General features: G+C 31.0%; 2 protein-coding genes and 1 long non-coding RNA gene across 5 annotated transcripts in view; 2 read left to right on the top strand and 1 right to left on the bottom strand.

The window, feature by feature from the left end:
• Positions 1-1,890: 1,890 nt before the first annotated feature.
• The window catches only part of LOC134249776 (uncharacterized), a 53,340-nt gene continuing 33,106 nt past the window's right edge, over positions 1,891-22,124 (bottom strand). For 2 of the 3 annotated variants that reach the window (XM_062732130.1, XM_062732129.1), the window contains exons 2-3: positions 2,670-2,850; positions 1,891-2,200 (exon numbers count right to left, since the gene is read on the bottom strand). In XM_062732130.1, the coding sequence (XP_062588114.1) occupies positions 2,130-2,200; positions 2,670-2,850 (252 nt within the window). In that variant the 3' untranslated portion in view covers positions 1,891-2,129. Of the gene's footprint in view, positions 2,201-2,669; positions 2,851-14,639; positions 14,774-22,124 lie in introns of those variants that run through there. The other variant, XM_062732131.1, reaches the window with a different exon arrangement.
• LOC134249775 (uncharacterized) lies at positions 4,929-5,999 on the top strand. Its single transcript, XM_062732128.1, has 2 exons — positions 4,929-5,376; positions 5,927-5,999. Exons 1-2 carry the CDS (start codon positions 5,033-5,035, stop codon positions 5,928-5,930), a joined length of 348 nt encoding a protein of 115 aa, XP_062588112.1. The 5' UTR covers positions 4,929-5,032; the 3' UTR covers positions 5,931-5,999.
• Positions 17,779-18,842, top strand: LOC134249826 (uncharacterized). Its single transcript, XR_009988362.1, has 2 exons — positions 17,779-18,248; positions 18,332-18,842. It is a non-coding gene; the product is annotated as an uncharacterized LOC134249826 (long non-coding RNA).

The following is a 22,124-nucleotide window of genomic DNA, read 5'->3' as shown; positions in this document are numbered from 1 at the left end:
ATGTCCTTGAACTGACAGGTGAGAAGTCTGCCAGGGATGAGCCTGGGTTGGGGTCATTTGGAGCCAAAGACCTTTAAGGAGGGAGGAATGTGGTGGTCAGCCGGGTTTGATTACCATTAGAAAGGTAGCTCAGTTGGAAGAGCACCTGACTGGAGATTCAGGGGGCCCGGGTTTTAATTCTGATCTGATCCGCTGCATCCTTCTCCTCTCCTGTTACATATATTGACTCATTATGCTAGAAAAACATTTTTGTTATTCTCATAGTGAAACAACTGTGCAACATTTACTCCTGCAATGATACAATGACCAACAGTGTTGGGAAAGGATATGCACATGGTGTACAACTTAGTGAATTTATGATGTGGATGAAAAAAAAAACCCTTAAAAGTGGGTTGCATAAAGTTCGTACCTCACCAATGTCATAATCATGTGTCTATGGTTTGTGAAATTTTGTTTCTCCTAGATTCATGTTTCATCACTTCTATACAGTGCTTATTATGATATCACATGCAATGTAATAAAAGTAATAATATTTTGTGAATTTTTCATGAAATACAAGTAATAACATACTGACAGTTTTAAAGAATTATAGTGTAGGAAAATGAGAGTTCCATACTGACTGCCAGCAACTGACCTTAGAAAAATATTCAAAACAAAATTATCCACTTTCCCTGAATTTAACAAAACAATTGATAATAATGACAAATTGTTAAAAGTATTGATGAATACTAGTTGTAAAAAGGTTCTTAAAATATTATCATCATTTTTATGTCAAATATCTGATATAAGAAAAAATACTTTAATCATAAATGAGTAACTAAATTGTACTGAATCATATGTATGTGTTTAGTATCTGATAAGTACAATATATAATTTGCTACACCAATTGTTTGTATCCTAGTTGTGTTCTACTGTACGTATTTTCATACTTATCACTATGTTTTCTATGGGCCTTTACCAATTACTGTAATTGTGTTTGTGCCAATAAAATATTTGTATTTGTATTTATTTGTATAAACAAATGAAAAAATAATAAAAAATAAAATAGAACTAGTGTGATTTTTCTGCCGGTTTCAGTACAGCGTTCTATACATACCCCCCCTTTAAATTAATTAGTTAATTATCGCTATGTCCTACCACGCTTTATGGTGTTCATAAACGGAAATTTCTGGTTGATCATGATTCACAAGAATATAATGGAATAGACATCGATTTGAAAGAGGGCGATAATTCTGCTAACATAACGATTTCTTTATAGTTTGAATGACTTCGCATCTTCCCTTCACTTGTGTTTTATATTGTAAAATCTATATCATTTAAATGGGGGAAACATGAATAAACAAGATTAAAAAAAGGTTTCCATTTAATACTGCATTTAGAGTGAATAACGCCTATTTACCGATCGTAACAGGCCATACAGCTGTCAATCGTAAACAACAACAGAGGAAATTCGAGTTCGGAAAAACAAATCTCGATGAAGCTGTCAGTTACCAGTAAAACGTGCTCATGGTTAAAGGCGTAGAGATGAAAATCTGATTTAGACTCACTTACAAGTGAGAAAATTATTTTTTTACCCGCAATGATTATCTCCTTATCTAGCATGTGCAATCCTCATACCAACTTGTAGAGAAAGTAAATAACACCACCAAAAGCGCTTTATCAAAAGTTATCATACCCAAAATGCAAATATCTCAATAATAAATCGCACAATTTGGCATCGTTGCATTGTGCGACAGTTTATTATTCCCGCCAAATGACGTTCGTGACGTAGAATTTTTCTAAGTCTTATGAACGTTTAGTTCAGGTGGAGGTAACTCAGAAAATATAACTTTAAAACTCAACTGTTCACGGGAGCTAACTCTAGACAACAAATTTATGATAAACGCAAGATATGTTTTGATTAATTTTATTAACATAAAATAAAACAATAATAGCTTCTAGATTAAGCTCTATATAGAAAAGACTACATTAAAAGACGTTATCAAATTGTTTGAGAACACTGAATTGCTCTGCCCAGATCTATTATGAGTTTGAATATTATTTTTATGTCATCAAAAAATGTTATATGCCCAACTATGTGAATGAATGCTTTAGCACCGGAGTATTTTCCTGGAAGATTTTATGCCGAGTTATGACGGTTTTGTATATTTCTTCTCTGCCTCGTCAATTTCACTTTGTGGAATTTTTGGAAGACTGTCTTCTGCAACATAAATTAATAAATAATTATAATAAATAATTATAAAGGAAAACATTTAATTTATAATGTATATTTTTCAAAAGAAATAGAAAACGTTAAATTATCTATAAAAAAAACTTATTAAAATGTTTGGTGATAATGAAAACATCATTTCAGACACCAAATGCATTAAATAACTGATTGTATTGTTTATTACCAAGAAGCATACAGTCCATAGGTTTACCGTATATACATAAATCAGTTTGTACAATATATGTATATGCTGATTAAATAGTATATTATTAAAGTAAATGTCCTTGACTTGGTAATGTACAAAGCCTATGAATATTATTTCAATCAAAAATTAAATAACTAGAATAAATCAATTTAAATAGTAAATTTATTAAAATCTTCCTACATACTAGTATAACTAAAATGTTGAATATAAACTTAAGTCAAACATGTGACATATCAGTAAACAATGTTAACTTACCATCAATATCATCGTCCATTTCGATATCATCTATTTCATTGTAAGTGTCAGGTGCATTCGGGTTAAGTCTTTTTTCGTGTTCTTTTACCAAAATCTTTTTTGTTGGATCTGGGGGATTTCCTTTCACTGGTTTTGGCTGTGTTGTTTTGACCAACTCGGTCTTTGTTTCCTCAGCCATGTTCTATAAGTAAACACAACATTATGAGTGAGAAATCTTTCTGAAGTTTTTTTGCGCTTGTTCTAAAAATAAAGGAGAAAAATCCACAAAAAAGAAACGCAGAAATAAGACATCATCATACAAGTTCTATGGAAAATCCCAGTTTGTAATTTTATCATCATGCATTAAAAAAAAAAATCAATAGACATACTCCATTCACCTACTATGAAAAGAATTTTGGCCATCTTCCAAAACGAGTAGGCGACTCTACAGTCATTTAAATTGTGATCAAAATACGACAGTTCACTGTTGCATTCAAAAGAAAAATAAAATGCTTTGTTTGTGTTAAAACAGGCTGATAAGTCCGTATTATTTAAAGTAGCTGCATGAGTAACACAAAGAGCGAGCCATGTTGATAAAATAAGTCGATAAAATCACCGCGCGCTACTTTCTGGAAATGAGAATTTCCAGAAACCTGACCTAGATGATTACGTGGCGTCAATTTTAGCAAAAATATATATATACAACTAAGGGGGAAAATGTTGTTCAACGTTAATTTTAGACATATGACTATTGGGTCTTTCCAATTCTTTGAATAAAAACAATTACATTATTAGACATTATGAAACATATTCATACAAGATTGATATCGAGAAAATAAACATAGGAATAAAAAATAATACATTTTAATTTTCTCTCCTGTTTTCCACATTAAAATTAGAGCAATATGACACTTTTGCAAACTATTATGTCGGATCGAGTTTTTAGATCGATCGAAGAGGGGAAAAAATCAAAGTATACTGTATTTTTTTCTTTTCATGAAGGGATAGCGAGTTAAAAACAAAATAAAGGTCTTATCTATAGTAGGGAAAAACTGATAAATACATGTTTGTCGGTTTAAAGTCAACGGGCGACTTACAAACCACTCTCCTAAAATTATATTCAAAGATAATTGCATAACGTAACAGAGTGGATATCACCATCTAAGGCTTAAAAGGACAACCTTTCAATTATTTTTTCTAAACTTCTCAGACAATTTGAAACAGGCCAAACATGCATTCATTCTATGTACCCTCTTATATTTTATAGGTCCTTAAAATAATTAATTTTTAAAAATACCTCTGATAACAAGAATAGATATGGGTTACCCCATATCCAAAGATATTCGACTTTTAGATTTAATATGTTTAACAGTGTTTAATGACATTTATAAAAATAAAACTGCACTGTCCAGTTATAGAACTTGTGTAAATTTCGTGAGTCCGTAGCATATTACGGTCACCAAATCTCCTAACCATGCTAACAAACAGTACACATACCTATGTCCGCAAGACCAGTTAGCCAGCTATAAACACGTGCGATGGAGTTGTCAAACGGACTCCCGCAAACAGAGAAGTTACGATGGCAGACAGAACTTTTTTTCATAATTAGATCACATGAATACAAATTTTGATTCATAAAAATTAAACGACAGTCAGTTTAGAAATCCCCGGCCAGTTCGGGTTTTGTTACACATTTTACATGTACTCTCCCGATGTGTAGTTTGTCTACACATGTGCAGGATTCTGCTCAGGGATTGAAAATTCCGTCATTTAATATACTACACACACAGAATGATTATTTTTTTTCTCTTAGATGAAACTATATGACAATTAACGAACAATTAACATGATTTTACTACAGTTGTTGATATAAGTATAATCAATTCATCAGTGAAAAAATAGCAACCGAAGAATGACCTACATATTCTCTGTTATCAAACATGTTAAAAAAAAAAGCTGAGGAGGGAGCGAGCGTAGGAATATTAACATTTTTTATTTTCATTGGGGGAAAGTGATCTTTGGAGGAAAAATTAACATTAATTTTGGTTTCTTTTACGTATGACATACACAACATTATTCTTATCATGAACAATTATGTTGTATCTACTTATTAATGATGGAACTATTTTCGTCGGAACAGTTTGTGTGAGTCGCCGCTGAATACAGTAATATATCTTGCACTAATAGTATGCATTGATCGAATATATTAAAAAAATAAAGACTAACACTGTGCGCATGCTTAATCCACGTGTCATAAGCAATCGCATTATCTCGGGTCTTTCCATCAAAAAGGCCCGAGAAGTTGCGATTGGTCCTAAGGCTGAGTACCAAAAAGCAAAACCAAAAGTAAATTCGTCAAATAAACTCAAACATTCCCGGCAAAGATGTCACGTGGCGATTTTTCCTGTATTATGAATACTCACTGTGAGAAAAGCCTAGATGACGAGATACACTATAATGTTAATTGTAAGTGCAAACAGAGGGTACTGATACGCAACAATGGTCAGACTGTATACGTTTGGTACAGAATCTGCGTCTGTGGGTATCATAAAGATAGATCGTCTGAATACAAAAATTCAGAACTCCCAGACTACCATAAAGATGGAATAGACATCCACGAAAATGGGGGCTGTATATATAAAATCATACTTCGACGAGGATGTATTTGGGACGACTATAAGTTTGTTCTAGAGTGTTTCGTTGGAGTGCCCGGATATAATATGCAGAGGTAAATATATCAAATAAAAAAAAAAGAGAGATCAAGATAATAAAACACAACTTACGCATTTCATTAACTCGCATTTTTAACCTTTATGATCGTAAAATTTAAATAAATGTTTTTTTTAAGTTAACAGTGTACCAATCCTGTCATACTTTTCACCATATCCTTAAAATACCCGGTATGAGATTCTATAAATGGGTCAGAATCCTGCGTGTTAAGATATTGAGAAATGTTCGCCCCGTTTTATTTTCGGCCCTTTCGCCCTACTCTTAGGTGGGCGAATTTAAAATGGGGAAAATTAAAAACACCATAATTTCTTCAACAAAATTGTGAATTGGCGAATTTAAAACCGGGTAATTTTTTTTTTGGAAATATGAAGGACGAAAATAACTTCGGGCGAAAACACTCTGTATACAGTTATAATTTACAGAGAACCTGCATACACTGATAGGGGAAGGGGAAATTATATAACTTTAAAAACGGATTTCTGCACAAGCAACAACATTATTACAGTGTTCAAAATGAGGAGTTGTATCTATAATAATTTTTTTTTCAGATGAAGACTAGACTGAATATACAGAGAATGAAGTTGTTAAGTTTGCGAATAAAGTTTTTTTTTATTCTAAAATTTTTCTAATTTTTGTTATCTGTTCTACTGATAAAGAGCATTGAAAGTATAACCCATGAAGAAAACTATCGGTATTCATGGTACCAATCTGTGCAATTTACAGGATTATGGATAGTTGAAGTAAAATTCAAGAGACAATTCTGATGAAAGAATAAACAATGCTTCTTGAAAATAATAATAAAAAACACACTGATTCAGGATGTACGCAACGTGCCTTACCTACAGATAAATTTTCAAGATTCTCTCAATTTACGATTAAAGTGTCATCAGATGTCCATAGACAAAAAACAGCATGAATTAGCAGGGGTTTTGAAAAGATATCAATTGATGAAAATTTTAAGATAATTCAAAGAAATTTTTACAAAAATTACCGGACATATATTCTAGATGTTTAATTCATCTAAACTTGTTGTAGAAGAAATGTACCACAACATATATAGACATTAAAATGTAGCACACAGTTCCTTTGCGTATTGGAACTCTTCAACTCCAGGGAAAATGACAATAAAATTAAAACTACTCAGTATGTTGCGTATGTCCTTAAAACATATTATGGGAGATGTGACATATCATTAAAGAATCCATATAGTAACTGTCATTTTTTGAACAGTCATTACCTAGAATAACAAAGTATTGGTAAATGTAAAACCGGAACCGTTTCTCTGCAATTAGTAATATCACAACATACACAACAAATAACATAGATTACTAGTAATATATACTTCTTTTCTATGAATTATTGCGCATGCGCTTATATATCAATCCACTATAAAAACCCTAAATAGTAACTACTGATTCAGACCTAGTTGATAGTTCCAAGATGGCAGAGTATGAATACAATGACTTCATGGATAGTTTACAAGCTAAACCGATTTTATCTAAACAAACCATGGAGGGAGAAATTCATGATCTGACCTGCCACTGTACACGTCGTGCCTTATATTATAATGGAGAAATATATTACGTGTACTACAGACACTGTAACTGTAATTATGGATATCAAGATAAATCAAGAGAATTTGACAGGACCCCCGAACATTCCTCATTACCGCACACCCAATTAAACGAGGACGGTATAGACATACATCAAATTCCAGACTGCAAATACGTTTATCAAACACAGTGGGGGAACGGAGGACAGGTGAAAAAATTTCAACTACAATGCAGCTGTAAGGCAACAGCAAGGAGAAATATGGTCCGTTAAATTTTAAGTGTAAAATATACTCACTTATTTGAGAAAAATCAGCTACTCTCCCTACATGTTCACGTAACTCGAGGAGTTGTATTTAAATATTTTTATCGAGATAAACGTAGTGGTGTGCGTACATTGAATTTTGTGTAAGACAGGTATGTTGAAATCGATTGTCTTTTCAGGAAGTAGGAAATCTAATGTCTCAAAGCGAAAAATGTATCTCTGAGTCTGACATAATAAACCATTCACAAACACGAGGTTGCCTATTTTTGTATAAACCAAAATTTCGTTTCATGTGTACTCTGTGAATACTCAATAGTAGTACTGAAGTTGAAATGGAGAGAATCACTTCAGTATCTGAATCTACTGATAAAACATTGGAAAAATCCACGGTCTGTATTTTAAACGCCAGTTGACGCATGCGCATTTCTTAGTAGCTAAAAGTATAATAACGTCGAGCTATCATTCACATGTTCCAGTTGCTTTTTCTGAATTAAAAGATCATAATATGGCGGACTTTGTTGATACAGAAGACACTAAGAAAGAATATAGTGACTATCACTACAAAAGTGATTGTAAAATAAAGGTTTTAAGAATTCCAAAAATAAAAGGGCAGAAAAAATACAAGGTATTTTATAGAAAGTGCAAATGTGGCAGCAATTTACCTGATAGATCACCAGAGTATAAAAAGGCTAAAGATGATAAAGTGTTACCAGAGAGCCATGTTGGACTTAGCGGAATAGAGATACACAGTAAAGAAGAGTGTTCGTTTACAGTAATTAAGGAACGACAAGTACACACGGTGTACATAATACATGTGAAGTGCTACTGTGGAGAAATTGCAAGTAGAGGAGCTAACAGATGATTAACCGGAACTTACTTGAACAGTTTGGAGTCATTAGCTTCCAACGTTTTGAGAAAAAGACGGAATAATATCCATTTATTTGACAGAAAATGCCTCCATGTTTAAACTGGTTATTTTGTTAAAGAATTTGAACTATTTTCCAAGAGGTACTGGATTTAATAACGACATATAATTCAAACTCGTTGCGCATTTTTTTTTTTGTTGTCAACAGTGCACAACTTTTTCATTCAATTTAAAACAATTAAAGTGTGATTTATTTTTTCTTTATTATGGAAGCTTGTGTATTTGTGTCTTAGGAACATGTTTAAGGATTGCCTTCATTAAAGTGTGGTAAAAGATTTCAATCAATTTATTCTTACTTGAAAATGGTTTGGTGTGTAAGCATGATGTTAAATATATATTTTTAAACGAACAAATACCTCGTATCAAATAAATAATGATCAACAAAACTTATACTTTAACCACAAAAGATTTTAAAAACAAGTCTAAACATACTTATCATTATCAGATATCATGTCTGAACAATGTGTCCATTGTATGCCTGTGATTTAAACGTCAAGTGTCATATAGCTTATATTCACCATAGGTAAAACGATGTGTATTACTTTGTTCAGATGTAAAGAGAAAATGAATTTTTAAGTAATCAGTTGTATTCTTTAATAAACTAAATACGTTCATAATATTATTTCTTTCCAAACTAAATAAAAACACCTCTATATGTACAAATTTTCCATATAAAAACAGTTGGTTTGATGGGGAAATCAGATAGTGTTGTAATTGTACCCCTTCGAGAGAACTCCATATGTGCTTTGCTTAATTTAAACTCAATAAAACAGCAGAAATTGTGTACATCTGTATATCGATTACAAAAGCCACGCCGTCGAAGCTCACGCATGACTGTAGAGACACCACGTGTGAAGCACCTTCGATAAGCTCTATTTTAAGAACAAGAAAATTCCAACAGGAGCCTATATTTGACCTAAATTACATCATAAATTTCCCAAGAAAAATAGCCACAGTAGTATAAAAAGAACAAAAAGCAAAATTCAATTACTTTGAACTTGTCTAAATTGCCAAGATGAGCTGGAACGATATAACAGAAGACGAATTAATAAGCATAAGTGACGGTGTCGAGGGAGAGGAACACTATAGCAATATGTGCCATCCAGTTATGAAAAATGGCAGCTACATGAAAGGTTCTGTTGTTGTCGGAAGCTTTGCCGTCCATTTTAGAAATTGTAATTGCGGCAAATATAACGGTGCCCGATGTAAAGAAATTTTGCAAAAGTTTGTAAAAGACTCAGTGCCCTTACCTACTAATGGTGTTGACATTCATCGAGATAGTCAATGTCAATATTCCGTTACACCACAAGTTAAATACATTTCGGAAAACGGGATACAGAAGAAAATCTATATTTACCCGCTTCACTGTGTCTGTAAATCGAGAGCAAGGACGGCACATTACTTGCGCTAATAGATGCCCCAGGAGCAAAAATACGAACGGTAAGTTAGAAATTCAAACAATGATAAAAACTGCAAATTACTTCTGAAAAATGGTTAATTTCTGATGATTAGATTCAAAAGAAAAAAAATCTTGCAGATTCAAAAGAAAAAAAAATCTTGCGTAGAGGATTGATAACTTTTCCATTTTAAATCAAACATGACTGTTCAACAATAACAAATTGACTTCAGAAATCAGACACAAAAGAGAATTAATTGTGAACGCGATGGATGTTTCCAAGACAGAGAAAGATATTCTGAAACACAAAGTCCTCATCAATAAGAAGTATTCTGTAAGGGGAGGGGTCTCCAAATTTTAGCATGTTAAGTAACATTAAGATGGGAATAAAATTTCACTGAGCTTAGCATTTATCTGGATACACTAGATACACACTCAACTACCATTTAACATAGTAAGAACAATCATTTAATGCTCTTTTCTTGTTTTTAAAGTACAAATTTAGACTCTTTATTCAAAGGGTCGTTTGAAGAAATTTTGTTTCAAATTTTGCTATCATAATAAACATTTTTTAAACTATCATATACTGGTATCATTTAGCCAAAAAATAAAGTAATTTAGTTTAAAAAGTACCTGAAATAATATATCTACAATAAATTTACAATTCAAAGATAATGTTTACTTTAAAGACAAGCCAAAGCAATTGAAATAAGTAATGGGAATACATGTACATGTAGGTTGAATATTTATGTAATTCATGTCAATATAAAAAATGCATTTGTACAACATTTATTATTCAGTGTCTTTTGTTTTAATGTGTTTTTTTTATTGTTCCAGGTTGGTTTGGACACCATAGGTTGAGCAGCAATAGAAATTTAAATGTGTTTAGAAAAAGTGACACAAAAAATGTGTGCAGAGACACAGTACATAAATGAGAGTTTTACATTGCATAATTCAATTAAAAAAACACTTAGTTTATTTGTAGATATTGAATGCCTAGTTTTATATCAGCATGTTTATATGTGTAAACTAATTATTGAAAAAATGTTATTCTTCATCAGAATGTCTAAATATATTTAATTATTGCAAAAATTCTTCATCATTATGTCTGTATGTGTAAATTAATTATTTTAAAAATGTTATTCTTCATCAGAATGTCTAAATATGTTTAATTATTGCAAAAATTTCATTCCTCATCATTATGTCTATGTTTAAATTAATTATTGTAAAAATTTTATTCTTCATCATTATGTCTGTATGTGTAAATCAATTATTGTAAAAATGTAATTCTTCATCAGTATGAATGTCTTTATGTCTGTATGTGTAAATAAATTATTGTAAATATTCCATTCTTTATTACATATTCATTATGCCATACACTGTATTAATTCATTTATTAAAATTAAAAGAAAATATGAAAAGGACTTGATAAATAAATTAAAGGGAAAGATTTGAACAGCAGTATAAAGCTTTCAGAAATAAAAACAAAAAGGATTGCTATCTACACAATTTGAAATGTAATGGGTTTTTTTTATCTTCACATCTTGTGAAGATCACATTCAAGCAAGTTATTGACAAATAAGCTAATGAAACAAGAATATCAGCAGTCTCGGTTAATGTCGTCATTCCGTAAGCTCTATGATCGATACAATGACCTTGTCAACAAATACTGTATACAGGGAAATTTTTGCCCTTGTTCTATCTTCATCTCGGTTGGGCAAATTCAAAGATTACAGTATATTTATTTAAAACAAAACTGTGACTAGGCGAATTTAAAACGGGGCAAATTTGTTTGCAAGTGTGAAAGGGCGAAAATAACACAGGACGAAAATAACCCTGTATACAGTAATTCATCATTCCGTAAGCTCTATGGTCGATAGAATGACCTTGTCAGCAAATACAAATTATCATTCAGTTGGATGCTGAATAACGTTTTTCATGCTAATTGATAGGCCATTATATACACACTGAATTGTCAAAGGATTTTCCCGTTAAAAATCTTAAATACCCCGAAATAAAATTAGAGTTACTCTTTTACAGTTTGAATACAGGTGAAGAAATATATTTTTATACTGTTTAACATTGAACGAAAATACAAAATAAAAGGAATAATATAATCTCCTGTGAATTGACTCATACAATTTAAGGGCAGATGATACAAACATTTTTTTCTTTAGAGGAGATTTAATATCATGTCACAGGTTAAGAAAAGTGGATAATTCTATGATTTTTTCTCCTAAATCCTGGAAAATGAAATGGAAAATATTAGTAAGATTTCAATAAAATGACCTAAGTGGACAAATGACACTCAGTAAAGGTTAACAGGTGAAAACATATTTCAGAATACCGGGTATGTTAGCTTGGTGCTAAAAGTATATAAACTTAAACAAAAATATACCAAGTCAGGTGAATTTTTTGAGGAAAAACAAAATGAAAAAAAAATCAGAAAACTCACATTTGCTGATTTTTACCATTTTGCTTTTCACAATAAAATACATGTGTATATATTTTTCAAAGTTTATGTTACAAACTTAGCACCAAGCTGATATATTCTGAAATTTGTTTTCATCTGTAAACCTGTGCTGAGTGTGCTTTATTCATATTTGTAATTTTATTAAAATACTACTAACATTTTCCAAGTCTATTTCATTTTCCAGTTCTTAGGAGAAAAAATTATAAGAATTATCCACTTTTCTAAACCTGTGACATGATATTAAATCTCCTCCAAAGAAAAAATTGTTTGTATCACCTGTCCTTGAAACAAACTGAAAAATATCATTTAGGAACTTGACACTTCACTCCATTTGTTACTAAAATCAGTAGAACTTAAGCGTTGTTCTTTTGAATTTTTTTTACTATGATAGGTATTATTTCTAGAAGTAATAATGAAAAAGTGCAGTGAAGTGATAAATAATTGAAAAAGGGAACTTTTTATACGACCCACATATTTCTCGTTTGAGCAATATGAAGAACAAAAACGTAAAATACTAACAAAAGAGTGATGGATATGAAGAGACCGTGGGCTGCTTTTAATTACTTATTTCAGCAATATATCAGTGTGAGTTGAATAACACTGTTTTATATTAATCTAAATTATTTAGAAGATATCGTCTTCAAAAATGAAATTATAAAATTGAACTGTTTCGTTTGCTGAAAAAGGATGTTTCCTTATTAATGACATTGACTTAAAATAATGAATTATAAGACTTATACACACAGGAAGAAACAAGACCTTTCATTCAAAACTGGGAAGCGGTTTTCAATGACTTTTCATTGGCCACTCAGTCACATACATCAGCAATAAAATGAAGTCGAATCAAATTTCTATTACAATGTTTCATATATACATATAACAATTTGAAAAAATAACCCAGTTGTTTCATTTAATTGAAACAATTTAAAACATATTTAAAAATGGAAAAGAAAAATTATATGATGTAGATGATCATAATGGTGGAATTTAGTTACCCTGAATTCATGTTTATTGTTTAAAATGGTTCAAATTCCAGCCTTGTTAATGCTCTTACATTTTATTGTGGTAGCCCTTAATTATATTATTGTTGTATTTTTGTAATTTGTTTCACGAATAAGTTAAAGAATTTCCTTGAAGGCAATAAATAAATAATAAATTTATAAATAGAAAAAAAGATAAATAAGCTCATACTATTGGGTTAACTATAACATTGTAGTGTCAGGATTGTCGTATAAGGAAAACATATAAACGCTTTTTTGTGAGCCCATTTCAAGAAGATTTAATGCTTAAAAAATAAAAAAAAAGTTCACGACTTAATCTTTCAGTCACAAGTGTTTACTTCCTCAATTCATAACTTTGAATACATTCAGGATAATCTATTTATGATTTACGTTATAACGAGAGAACCGATATACAAAAGGACGTGAGTAGATAAATGCTAAAAAGCAAATATAATGCACAGTGATAACCATACAGGAAAAAGAAAAGACGCCAGTTATTAAGTTCTGAAACATGATATAAGTTTACACAAGACAAATACAAAAGTAAATATAAAATCATATCAATCTTTTGTCTGACTTCTAAGTACGCTATGTATGCATGATGTATTTTGTTTTCTCAGGTAAGACGACACCAGTAGGCGGAATTATGTTTCTCAAATTATAAAATCCCAAAGAATAAAATATCTACATACTCTGACACTTGAATAGTTTTTTTTAATATTAATGCTTAATTTCTGAAAAGAAGTTAGAAAAATGTTGGTCTTTTTGCCCCAGTAAGTTTCTTTATAAACTAATTTCAGTTTAAACATAGCTTTACGAGGTACTTTAACTAATGTTTTTTTACTGATTCGAAGAAAGAAACGTATTTAAAAACGTGATTCATATACTATAGAGCACTAGGCAGACTACTTAGCATAGATCCAAAAATAGCCTGGGTATTTGTGAGTCTATTTTAGATATTCTTTTGATGTTATGTAGCTAAAAATAATTCCAAAAATTCTCATTTCCGTTCCTGAAAAGGTCGAGTAGCTACTTTAGCCAATGGAATATGAGAAGAACATACCAGAACGATTAAAAATTATGTCATTATTGATAACAAAGAGCGTTAACTCCTATAAATATGGCTGTCAGACAGAGCTAAAAGTAACAGCTCAGAAAACTTTCAAATATTGAAAAGTTAAGAAACCAGAAATCAAAATAATTTAAGCCATCTAAAGCCATCTGAATTTAAGCAGCATGAATAACGATATAAGCGGTATTTCTGACGAAGTTTTCTTCAGTTCCCTCAGTAATCGCATGCATGGTGAGATCCATTACAGCGACGAGTGCAAAGCTGTGGCTCGATATGGAGAGCTCAATGAACACGGCAGAATAGTAGCGGTATTCATTAGAATATGCAGATGTGGTAAACATGAAAACAAAGAAACTGTCTTATTCAATAACTACAACAGTAAAAAGAGACTGATTTTACCAACAGATGGGGTAGATGTACACAAAAATGAAGCGTGCGAGTATATCACACAGAAGCATTTTGATCCTTCTCTCCGTAGACATGTTTACCGGTTTCAGATGACATGTCATTGTGCTACCAGGCAGCATATGGGGAGAGCTTTACACTACAACTAGCAAAGGTATATTGAATTATTCTTACCTTCAAGTTAAACTTTCCGTTTTTATATATTTCTGAGTTACTCAGAAAATAGTTCACGTAATTTAAATTACTTGTAGATAATGGCAGACAAGAATCTCCACACTACTACATTATTAGCTGAACAAAATGGCCGCCATATCAACGAAAAGGAAGTCCTCGTCAATAAATCTAAAGTTCACGAGAAGAAAGCCTTTTACCCAAACTGATGACTCAAACGTAATTAAAAAATATCAAGTTCAACGTGATGGTGTTTATTATTTTGCGATGAATATGGTTATAAACGCATCAACTATCAATTTGTTACGAGGAAGAGTAGAAGAAACTGTTTCAGATTACCTTGGAAGTCAGTTGGATTTATTCAGAGTTTACGACATTCACAGGCAAAACCCATAGAAAATGTCATTCTATTAAAACTGCACGGAAACAAAACTTGTGTCATGTACTGTTACAAATTAATTTTGTTTAACATTTGTATACTAGTATTCTCTACATTTATTTAATAACCTAAAATATTCGGGCCACTTAGATAAGATAAATAAAATTTGTATTTGTTGAAGAGGTTACCAGTAAATAAAACTATAAAATAAAACTTAAAAGATGATGGTTGCATTAAATGTTTTGTATAAAAACACCTTTAATTCATTTACATTTATTCAGTCAGACTTGAGATGACGTTTTGATTGTTCATTGCTGTTTTACGTATTTTCCTGGTGACCAAATGTTTTGGTTTAGGCAACAGTACAATTTTGTTAATATGTTTATTCAATGACAGATATCTCGTCCTATTTTATCCTTATTTCAACTTGTTCCTTGTTTACCTAATTCCATGACCCTTCTTAACCACAGAAAAACGAAAATTAAATGGAAAGGGAAAATGCTGAAATTAGGACAGAATCATACTTAAAATATGTTTTTATATGTAAGTCTTCTTTGTGTGTTTCTAACAAATGTTGGGTTCTTTAGCACGTTATACAGACAAGAAGTACTTTTTGTCATTTATAAAAATCAAACTGTTATAGTTGTTTTATTATGAATAAATTATCTTTTTTATTTGCATTGTTGTCATATTTAGTAAATAATAGGCCTCCAATTTTCTCAACGGAGATGACTTATTGATTAAAAATATGATTTACTATGGTTTTCCAACTGTTTGTCGCAAATTTAAGATAAACCATAACTGCATGGAAAATTTGATTTGACAATCATATCATAAATTTTTTGTGCGCCACAACTATTTAAGGATTTGTTAAAGTGTAACAGAAGGTATCATATACCGATATTGTAAAAAGAAATAATTCTGGTTTTCAATTATTTACATATCAACACGATATATATTTAAAAAAAAAATCAAATTTATAAAATGTTTTTATGCCATTACTACGTAATTATTTGTCAAATTGCAACGAAAAGTATCTTATTGTGGATTAAATATACAAAAGGATAATATCTTCTAAAAAAAAAAAACTACCGATTTGAGGAAACCTATAGTGGTAGAACGTTCACTTTGTGATCGGAAGGTTCTGGAACTGATCCCTGTCCTCGGCGCCTTGTTACCAAAGACGTAAAAATAGGTACATGTAGATACCGTTCCTTTGCCAGGATTAATGAAAGTCCTTTTGATAGGACCTTTTTGTATTTTTGACGTATTTACGAGATGATGTGTGTCAATGTACAAATTAAGAATAAAAGCACACATTAAATATAAGATCAAACGAAAGTACGAAATGGCTAATTTTAAAGCAATGTGAGCTGCAACTTTGATGTCGTAATTTTTTGTTTCACAATTGTAATTTCAATGACAGAAAAAATAATGTTAATAAGTAAACCATATTTGCGATGGAGGTCCTATTTATAAGCTACATGTAAGATTGAATCAAAATGACATTATTGTCGTCCTGTACAATAATGATTTCTTATATAAAACTGTACATTGGATTGTATATAGAAGTCTTTCTTCTGCTTTATTTAAGTCTAATTGATCATAAAGGGTTAAGTTACATATATTAATATATTTATATGGAAGCATCCTCTGATAGTGTAGATTCAGGTTTGTTTAAACCATACCCCCTCCCCTTTACCTCTTCTGCCTTTTACGGGTAGGTTGGGACCACTCATGCATTTAAGTTTTTTAATACTAAACTGATTTTTGCTTTATTCCCAAACATAGACTCGGGTCAGCCATGTGGCCCCTGGGCCTCTTGTATTAATTAGGCTCTTCCACACATACCAATTCAAACTAGATGAATCAGAGTTTCCGATTTTTTACTAGTCCAAACAATGTTTAACATAGAGCAGCAATAATCAAAGACTAAAACAGTCAACTTCATACAGTAATACCTTTAAAATAACTAATTCATCGAAGGTTATTAATTTATTCAAGATTTTACGACATGAAAAGCAATGAACAGAAACACCACAAGGCTAATACCATAGAATATGTAGAGACAAACAACAAAGTAAAAAAAAGAAAAGAAAACCAGTGAACTGCTTAAACGAAACTCAAATATGTGTTTACTGACGCATATACATTGTACAAAATTGTATCAGGAATATACCGGGGTACTTAGATATTTGTGCACACTGCATTTGCACTTGATAGGTTTATTTCATTTTTATTTTATTGCTACTTTTTCTTGGCAAAAATTTATTAAGCCTGAGTATATCTTTACATCTGAATGTTTTAATAACAAGTGTTTAATTTACTTAAAAGAAGTTTGAATATTTATAAAATGTTGTAAAATTTTGGATGGACATGTATACTCGAGTACATGTATCATAAAAAGCACCAATCTACCTTGAGAAAAATAATCTTAATATTAGAGAAAATATAACGTTATAAAGTCTAATAAACTGAAATGCCTTCTCTTGAATCAAATCACAGAAAGAAGTATATTTTAAAGTGCATCGTAATCTATTGAACATTAAGCAAACAATAGTTTAATATATACCAAAATAGCGCGGGGAATTTTGACTTTATTTTTAACATTCTTTTTACGCTGCCTAGTTTAAAATACTTTGAAGATTACTCCATATTTTTTCTGAAAATTCCTAGCCAATCAAAACCAACAGAAGAGTACAGAATTATTGAAAAAATTACGTCATAATTAATACACAAAGCCAAAAGACATATAAATAAGACAAGGCTTTAAAAATGTGTCATAACGAAGCAAGTCTTTGAAATTTGCAAAAATAAGTAATAATCAACATATACTGCATCATGAGTAGGCACGATATAAGCGGTGTTTCTATCCAAGTCTTTTTAAGTTCACTGAGTAAGTGCATGCATGGCGAAATTCATGGCAGCGACGAGTGCCAAGCTGTGGCTCGATATGGAGAGCTTAATGAAAACGGCCGAATAGTAGTTGTATTCGTGAGAATATGCAAGTGTAATGCGAAATTTGAAGACAGAGAAAATCTTTTGTATAATAATTACATCGGCAGTGGAAGGCTAGTTCTACCATTCGACGGAGTAGATGTGCACAATCATGAAGCCTGCGAGTATATCACTAGGAAGAAGGATTTTCCATCTTTTAATTACAGGCTTGAGTTGTCTTGTCACTGCCAAGATATAAAACCGATAGGAAGAGTTTTAGACTACAATTAGAAAAGGTATTTTTACTCTTATCACGAAGTCTAATTTTCTGTTTATTTTCTTTAAAGCTATTTGATTTTTTTTTTGTTTTTGACTACAGTCAAGAACCATAGATCTCCCTACAAGCTGAACAGAATTGCCACCATAACAACTAGAAACTGGATCCTACCTAATGAATCCAAGTAAATAAAGCAAACTTGTCAAATTCAAAATTGGGATGGTATATAATAATGTGTGGTAAACAGAGTGCATGCTTTTGTCTATAAGACGTTGTTAAACATCAAAACGTGTTTTTTTTCAGTTGTACAATTTTCCTTTAAGTTTAAAATCATTCTGTGGTGAAAGTTTTATCATTGCAACAAAGGTAAAATATGACTTACTTTGTTCATTTGAAACTTTTTTTTGTAAATGTTTTCCTTAGAATACATACAGTTTGCATTCTCTTCGAAGAAAGATAAATAAAAAGATATTATTGTGTTTTTCGAGGAATTTCATCGAAGCCTATTTTATGTTACATGAAAATGAATATGTATTTGAGCAAGACCTGTTGTTATTTGTTTGTGAATTTAGTAACAATCTTATTTGGGTATTAATAAATGTCCTTTTTATCATTGACATTGTTTGTTTATTCTTTTAAAAATATATTTTGTAAGCAAAGAGGTAGTCACCGTTTGTTACATCATATATTCTCCGTAAAAGAGGGAACATACACGTTATTGAAATAAAGATATGGCTTTCTGACCACTCTGTCATTTTACCAGTGATGTAATTCTTATTCATCAGTTCTGTGTTGAAACATACCATTTGTATTTATGTGGAAATGTTAAAACACACTTCTTTATGAAAAATGGATACTACCACCCATCACCTCCCCCATCCCGGTAGATTGATTCTGAATTAATGAGCAAGGTTTACTTAGGCCTCGTTAGGCTCTGTCACATCCAGGGGGAAAAGAAACAAATTCAATCAGAGGGCAAAAATTAAAACGTAAATTGGACACAAAGTGAAATATTTTTTATCAATTAATGATAGAAAAGTAATAAATCTAGCTGATTTTCTGATATTCTTTAAGGAATAACCTGTTTAATTGTTTGGTTTCATGATGTGATCAATCAAGTGGCTTGCGTGATAACTTGCATAAACGCCTTCGCCTATTATGCAAGCCAATCGATTTATCATCGTCATGAAATCAAAACATCTGACAGTTTTTCATTATATTTACATGCTCTTGATTCCGCCAATCAACGTGCTCTAAGCCTCACTTCTGTCTCTATTTGTCTCGCCCGCACGTGAATTTTTTTTAACCGCGCCTATCGATGCACCAGTGCGTATTTGTAGAAATAAAGTTCATTAACTATTTGTAATTTTATCTTGTACAAATTGATACTTAATTATTAATTGATAAACCACAAAATGAAAAGTTAAATTTTCAGATGAAATTGTATTAAGAGCAAATAGTAGTGTTTTGAATGGAACTTCCTAAAGGATTGTTCGAACAGTCTTTTCGTGATATTGTGAGATCAAATATAAATCATATAAGATGTACAATTGACAAGGAAGCTAACTTGTCGTGCTTAATTTTACTCAAAAACCAAGCTCCATGGAAGTGATGGAAGCTTGTTTACCTTATTCTGCTTGATAGTAAAGACAAACAGATACCACTTATTTTCTTTAGGCCAAGCTTTCAAATAAATCTCATCACATTTTTTTTACATGAACAAATAAATGAGAAAAAAATCTTTTTGAAATGAAAAAGAAATATATATCTTACTTACATTAAACCCCTTTCTATCCCTTCCCAGTATGAAAAGTTTGGATATTTAAAAAAATCCAGTGTTTAGCGTAAAATTTAACATACCTTCTAATATTCATTTCACTTACATAAAAAATATCCAAATAGTGGTACAAGAAGATCTATGCGGCATATACTCAACTGCTTTATTTGACGCGAAGCAACGACAGCCAATAAAAACTAGTTATGTATATATGTTTGGTTGATATGATGGAATATTTTGGCATTATCTATTTACAAAGCTTTAAAACAAACTAACTCAATTTTTTGTGAATGTTTATCATGAACTTATACACTATTTACTGTAGTTTAAAGTCTTAAGGAGTTTTCGAAAATCAGAGACTTGTACATAAAGATATATGCATCATCATATACACAATTACTATATTTGTCAAGAAGCAACGGCAACCAATGTAATTAAGATATGTAAATATATTTGGTTGATATGAAGGATTATTTTGGCATTCAGTATTCACAAAGCTTGAAAGCAAATTGTGTCGTACGTTAACATGCTCTGGAATAGCTGATTTTATATCACTTGTGTTATACCATTTATCAAAACTATTTATGAAAATTGTTAAATTCAATCAATATTATCATAGAACTGTTTATTGTATCAATAAAATTCGTCAGTTCAGAAGAATAAATAGAGTATAATTCTAAAACTTGGACAGATATATTGCGGTCAGAAAAAAGAAAAATATTTTTAATATTTAGAAAACTGGAATTTCTATTATAAGCTTTTAATTTTACACAATTAAGTTTACAATAGTTGACGTTGCCATGTTTAGTTAATTTGACCTGTAAGCATCATCCTGTGGTGTAAATTCAAATGTGTTCAAATCATAACTCTTAAGGTTTGGGAGGGGCACAACAGTAGAGGGGGGTTTAAATGTTTAGGAAAAATCTTTCTGAGCTTTTTTTGCTTATTAATATGAATACATAATCAAGTAGTGTAAAATTGTCCTCTGTAAACTTTTTCCAATTTTGAACTAATTTTTACTTTTTTCTAGCTGACGTGCTCAGGTGAGCAATGTGACTCCTGGGCCTCTTTTTACTATATAAGTCTCTTTTAAAAATGACCATAAACCATTATAATCAGGCAAAACTAAAGCCAATATGTTAGGTACGTTTAAAACATTTCTTTAAGACCTACTCAAGGACAGAATATCTCAGTGATCAGTTGTTTATTGATGGATCCATTAAAGAGTATCATATTAGAATATGCCATCTAGAATAACCATATTTTTTTTAAATTTTATCATTGCACCAGATATATTAACTTAAGGTAAAAAAAAAATCAAAATACTGATAGTACTGTAAGTCAAACAAAAATGCTACTAATAAAATCAAGTGTTCCATAACGTTTTTTAAACAATAAAAAAATCTATGAATGCAAATAAAAAAAAAATTTAAAAATGTAAACTTTATCTACTCGGTATTTTTAAGAACTTAAACCAGGGTTCGAATTTAACTGGATAGATATAACCTGGCACCGATAAGCATGGGTTCCAATTTTCTTTTTCTCTTTGTGTAGAACCAGTCTTGAACCAGTCTACGACCATAAAAACATTATTCATATTAAAAGAGCTGTTTCACTATGGACTGAAATTTTCAAAAGAATTTCTAAAACTGATTTATCTTTTTTTTTATTTAGCGTTTGCAGGCGATTGGAAGTAAGTACTACATGTATATTCTTTACATGTAAATTTAATTGTTTTCTGTGAGGTCAACTTCCTGCTTGAACAGGTTGTTAATATCCGACCATCGCAATTTAAGCGATAAACCCAGCTAAAAATTTCCCCCTATATTAAATCAAGAAAGATACATATTTATATCAACTGACCTACAATGAATTTCCCAAACCTTTTGTATGTGAAGTGACCTTTAATCTTAGTACCCAGAAAAGTATTTTCTGAAAAAAAAAGTTTCAGTAAAACTTGATAAGGTTTTTGATAGTTATTTTAAGCATCTACTTTTATAATTGTTTTTTTATAGTGTGTTAAATCTAGACTTCGGATTCCTCATTTTTAAGACTGTAGAGGAAATCACAACAATCACTTTTCAAACAATAAACTGGAAAAAAAATTGTTACATAGAT

Source organism: Saccostrea cucullata, unplaced genomic scaffold (assembly GCF_032062105.1).
Source record: "Saccostrea cucullata isolate Sc308-1 unplaced genomic scaffold, CSIRO_AGI_Scuc_v1 ctg160, whole genome shotgun sequence".
NCBI classification, from domain to species: domain Eukaryota; kingdom Metazoa; phylum Mollusca; class Bivalvia; order Ostreida; family Ostreidae; genus Saccostrea; species Saccostrea cuccullata.
The sequence above is the reverse complement of the archived record's forward strand: the minus strand, read 5'-3'. Positions and strand labels throughout refer to the sequence as shown.